Source organism: Alligator sinensis, unplaced genomic scaffold (genome assembly GCF_000455745.1).
Source record: "Alligator sinensis unplaced genomic scaffold, ASM45574v1 scaffold337_1, whole genome shotgun sequence".
Classification (NCBI taxonomy): Eukaryota; Metazoa; Chordata; order Crocodylia; family Alligatoridae; genus Alligator; species Alligator sinensis.
Window position 1 is genome coordinate 2536940 of NW_005841927.1, and position 5143 is coordinate 2542082.

The following is a 5143-nucleotide window of genomic DNA, read 5'->3' on the forward strand; positions in this document are numbered from 1 at the left end:
TTGCCCGCTGTGCCCTGCGTGTGAGAGGTGCTTGCTTTACTAAGGGAGGTGCCCTGTGGGCATCCGATCCCTGGGCACACAGGATCCCTTACCCCTGCAGCCTGCCAACAGCAGCCGCCCTGGGGTTTACAAGTGCTGGTGGGTGACTGTGCCCTGGATCCACAGGCCTCATCAGCTCAGTTTGGTTTCTCTCTAGCGCTTCCTGCACGGGCCCTGTTGCTGAGACATGAGCTTGGTGCATCTCTTTCCATCTCACAATGCTTGGGATTTACCCAGCAGCTTGTGATTCCAGCACTGGGCATTGGGGAGTGGATGTGCCCGAATGCACCGGCACAGTGAGGTACAAACTCCTCTTCAGGTACAAACACCACAGTGGGGTGCAGTGTTGTAGAGCTGCGGGGAGGCCAGATGAGGGAGGCTGGGTGTTGTGTGGCTCTGAGGCCTGCAGCGGTTCCCTGGCATCATGTGTGGGAGCATCTACATGGTTAGGGAAGTGGCATGCTAGACATCATGTGCCCCATTTCGCTAGGATGGGTAGGTGCAGTCTCTGCAGGTTTTCCATCCATTTGCTGCATGGAGGAGGGAAATGGCATCATGCCCATTTTACAGCTGAGTAAACTGAGGCACACAGAGCCAAACTTGCCTGGGGTTACCAAGGGAGGTGATGGCCTAGCTAGGAAGAGACCCAGGTCTCTTGAGTCCCAGACCATGAGGTCACACAGCCAGGGCGTCAGTCAGCAAAGGACCCCGCAGGTCGGACACGGGATGTGGTAGCGCCTGCTGCAGCAGCTGTTGAGGGCAGAGGCCTGCCTGGCTCTTGCAGCCCCATCCACGTAAAATAGGAATGGACTTTGCTCTTTCTGGGCGCTAGATAAGCGGGCGGCTTGGTCTCCCCAAAGCCATCGCAGCACAGTATTTCCTCTGCTGCTGTGATAAGCACCGGGACCAGTCTCTGTGATCCAAGCTCCGCAGCCCACGCTCCTCCAGGCTGGCCGGGTTGCTGGATGTCCTTTGCAGGGCAGGGCCCGGCTCCTGGCACCAGCCGGCTGGCTTTGGCGGCAAAGCGCGCGGAGCCTGGAGACACTCCCTGGTATCTGGCCCCCGGCCCAGTGAGCAGCAGGTCAGGAACGGCGGGTAACAAAGCGCCAGTTCTCCCTCCTGCCGGCTGGCTGCTTCCCGCTCTGGCCCCGCGGCAGCTGGGGAGTGCTGGAGGCGTCCCGCAGAGGAAACTGTCCCAGCCGGTCTCGCCCGCGGGGTCGGTGCCAGCCCCTTCCCCACGGACGTTCCCCCTCTCCCAAAGCCCAGGTGGGAGTATTCTCCTCCCAGGCCGCTGAGCTGTAGAGCCAGGGCACAGCTCCCCTCAAACCTCGGTGCAGAGATGAGCTCTGACCCCCCAGGCTGCTTTGGCCTGGCCACGCTGGCTGCTGGGGGGTTCTTGGCTGGTTTGCTCGGGGGTTGGGGGTTCCCGGGTGGTTCGCGGTGATGCTAAGGGGATCCCCGCTGGCTGCCTGCTATGGCAGGGTGGAGAGGGAGTTCCCCCGCTCTGTCTGCAGAGGGATGGCTTGCTTGGCCCCATGTCCCAGGTGCCCCTGTGGGGAGCAGTGCGGAGAAGCGCAGCATGGAGCGGGTAGATGCAGGCTGGAAGGAGGCAGAGCGGTGCTGGCCCAGGGGTTTGCCCGTGGGTTGCTTGAGAACCAGGCTGGGTTATGGGCCCGGCTTGGCCACTGAGTTGCTCTGGGAGCTTGGGGTGTGGCGGGATGTCGAGAGGGCTCCCTTCGTGCCTGAGGGTCTCATGGGGCGGCACCCTGCTTTGCAGAGTGGGGAAACTGAGGCACTGGCATAGTGACGTGACTAGGGCAAGGCTACCCAGGAGGCTGGGGCAGAGCCCCAGGCGATCCCTAGCCCCTGTCCAGTGCTCGAGCCTTGCACTAAAGAGAAGCTCCCTGCTGCCCAGACAGGACGGTGAGTGTGCGAGCAGGGGGGCGAGGGGAAGGTGTGTAGTCCTCGGTGGGGCAAGCAGTGAGCAGAAAGCCCCTGGCACGGCAGGAAGCAGCGGTCCTGGCACCAGCTCAAGGTGCTGGGCTCAGCCGGGCGGGCTGGGGGGTGGAGTAGTGTGAGCCCAGGCGGGAAAGCCTCTGAGGTTTCGCGGCAAAAAAAACGGCGGGAGGAAGGTCCTTGCACAGCCAGGAACCGCCCAGGCTTGGCCCCGTGCCCTGGGGAGGGAGCGCAGCGGCTGGGGAGGGAGCTGTGCCAGGGTCACAGGGGGGAGCTGGCAGCAGCGTGTCAGGCCACGTGCATGTGAGAGGCTGTGGGTCAGACCATGCATGTGTCCGTCATGCCGTGTGGGCGTGTGTGTGTGTGGGTGCCAGCCCATGTGTGTGTCTGTATCAGATTCTGTGTGTGTGTGTGTGTGTGTGGTATCAGGTCGTGTGTGTGTGGTATCAGTCTGTGTGTGCACCCCTGTGTAGTATCAGGCTGTGTGTGTGTGTGCGCACGTGTTTGTGTGGGAGAGGTGTCAGGCCGTGTGTGTGTGTGCACATGTGTGTGTGTGTGGGGAGGGGGGTGTCGGCCTGTGTGCATGTGTGGAGGGGGATGTCCCTGCGCCTGAGGCTGGCCCCCGAGTCTCCTGCCTGGATGTAATTGCTGCCGGTCATTCTGCACACTCCCGGCACGTGCCCAGGGCCTGGGGACGGCGAGGGGAAGGGGTTGAACTGGCTGGCAGGCAGGGGGGGGCTGGCACAGCAGGCCGTGCGTGCGGGTGCCAGGGCACCACAGGGCAACCATGGCAGGAGTTCTCTCCAGAGCAGCCTCCCCTCTGCCGGTGGCGAGCACAGCACCCTTTTGCTACCTGCTTGGGTAGCACGAGCCACCACCATAGGGTGCAGGGCTCCCCAAAGCCCCAGGCACCTGCCCTTTGAGCCAGCCGCTTCGCGTGTTGCTTGGCTCATCTGCTTGCATGCCCTGATCGTTCACGCCTTGCACTTTACTGCCGAGGAGGGAGAAAACTTAGCCTCAGGAGAGGAGAACCCAGGTGTGCTGCTCCCCCGGCGCCTCTCCCTTGCTGCCCCCCTCTGCCGCCAAGTGCCCGGCCAGCTCCCGCCCACCTGCGACCCCAAATCATCCCACTGCTTATTTCTTGCCTGGCCGGGGGGAACTGTCTCTGGCACAGCCCGTGCCAGGTGCTGCATCCGCACAGCGCGAAAGCAGACCCCAGCCGAGTGCAGGGCCCCTCTCAGGTCACCTCTTCAGGATACTGGGCTTGCTGGACCACGGTCTGACCCGTCTTATGGCACTTCTCATGTTGTTCTTGCAGGAGATCGTGGTAACACGGGATGCCTAGAGAACCCCCTTTGGGCTCAGCTCCCCGGGTCCAGATTTAAGGCCTTGCCCAACATTTTGCCAGCTGGGTAGGCCAGCTCCCTGGTCCCCGGGGTGTCTGCAGTGGAGACCCATTCCCTCCCTCTGCTTGGTAACACCCCACTGGGAAAATGTGCTGCCCACAGCAGGAAGCCCTGGGCACCGATGTCTCCAGTGCTGCCAAGATAGACCCCCAGGCTCTGGGGAGGGGGGTTTCAGCCCATTGCAAGGGCTGCAGTACAATTAGCAGCATTTCCAATTAGTGTCCTGGAGCCCCCTGCCGGCAGGGAGTGGCTCCGTGTCTCACTGCAACCTCACAGTGAGTCAGCAGGGAGCCTGCCCCGTCACCTGCCCCGGGCTGGGCACAGATCCCAGCTGCCCTGCGGCCCGGCTCCAGCCTGCTTCCAGCCAGCTGGGAGGGTAATGGGGGAGGACACTTGTATCTCGAGCCTGCCCCCCCCCAGAGAGCCCGGGCTCAGGACAAGCGCGTCCCACTGCAGCGGCCAAGGGAGGATGAGAGCACCTGAGGATGAGGAGGCGGTTTCTGCAGCCCCTCTGCGCGCTGCAGGTCAGACGTGCCTGCGGCTCCGGAGCCGGGCGCGCAGAGGCCGAGCCAGAGAGGCCGCCCAGGCCAGCCCATAAACAGATTAAATGTTATTTTATTTCACACAAAAATGTACAAAAGAACAGGTGGGTGGGGGGTGTAATCATTGTCTATTAAAAATCTAAAAGGGGCGACGGAGCCGTTTCCACCGGCATTGGCCCGGGGGAGCTGGCAAGGGGGACACGTGGCCTCATCGTCATCACCCTCGTCTTCCTGACGAGCAATTCAGACGCAGTGTGTACCCTCCTGGGTCGGGGCTGCCTGCCTGCTCCCCTGCCTTCCCCGTGGCATGCCTGGGGGGCTAGACCCCCCCTATTCCTGGGATACCCGCTTCCTTTGCCCAGATCTCTAGAGGTGGTCATGGCTGATGCTCTTGGGCTGTTGATCCAGGGCGGGCGGGGAGAAGCCAGCCTGACCCCTGCCACCCCGTCCCGGCGCCCCAGCCCGGTCCCAGCGGGTTGAGAGCTGGCCGTATCGTGTCGGCTCTGGTGTGGGGGGAAGAAACAGAACCTAGCAGCAAGGACCGTGGCAATGCAGATTGCCCCACCGCTGCAGCCAGATGCGGCTGGCAGGGGCTTGGGGCTTTATTATTTTTTTTGCTTCTCTTGTTTGGGTTGTGGGGGGTCCTCCCCCGCCTTTTTTTTTCCCCTTTCTTTACAAAATGAGGAGGATGATCATGGGTATTTCTAGCAACATGGCGACATTAATGTGTTCTGCTGATGCTTGGAAGGTAGCAGCGCTCTGGGCCTGTGCTGAACAGCTCCTGCCCCCACCCCCCCAACCCCGGCCCAGCGGGCGCTCACTGCAGCAGGGCCCGGATTTGCTTGGAGGTGGTGTCGTCATTGAGGTGCCGGGTTGTGTACCTGGAAAAGGAGCAGAGAGGCAGCGAGGGGCTTCGGGGCACAGCAGGGGCTGCCTTGGCCTCCTCGAGCTGTTAAGCCTCCCCCCACGTCGGTGGATGTGGTGGAGAAGCAGCCAGACAATAGGACGGTCAGAGCACGGCCCCTGGCATGTGTCCGGGGCTCCACTACTGACTCACCGAGTGGCCTTGGGTGAGTTCCTTAAGGCCTCGTTTTTGGAGCTGCTGGGCCCGCACCTTTGCAGCGGCAGCAGGCGCTCAGTGGCTCTGAAGACAGGGCCGCTTGCCTCCCTGTGACACCCTTTTACTGGCCCCATGGTACG

General features: G+C 62.4%; 1 protein-coding gene across 5 annotated transcripts in view; it reads right to left on the reverse strand.

The window, feature by feature from the left end:
* Nucleotides 1-4019: 4019 nt before the first annotated feature.
* LOC102385908 (protein FAM49A-like) overlaps nucleotides 4020-5143 on the reverse strand; it is a 34258-nt gene continuing 33134 nt past the window's right edge. For all 5 annotated transcript variants that reach the window (XM_025198751.1, XM_025198752.1, XM_006019302.3 and 2 more), the window contains one exon: nucleotides 4020-4824. In XM_025198751.1, coding sequence (XP_025054536.1) covers nucleotides 4761-4824 — 64 coding nt within the window. In that variant the 3' untranslated portion in view covers nucleotides 4020-4760. The remainder of the gene's footprint in view (nucleotides 4825-5143) is intronic.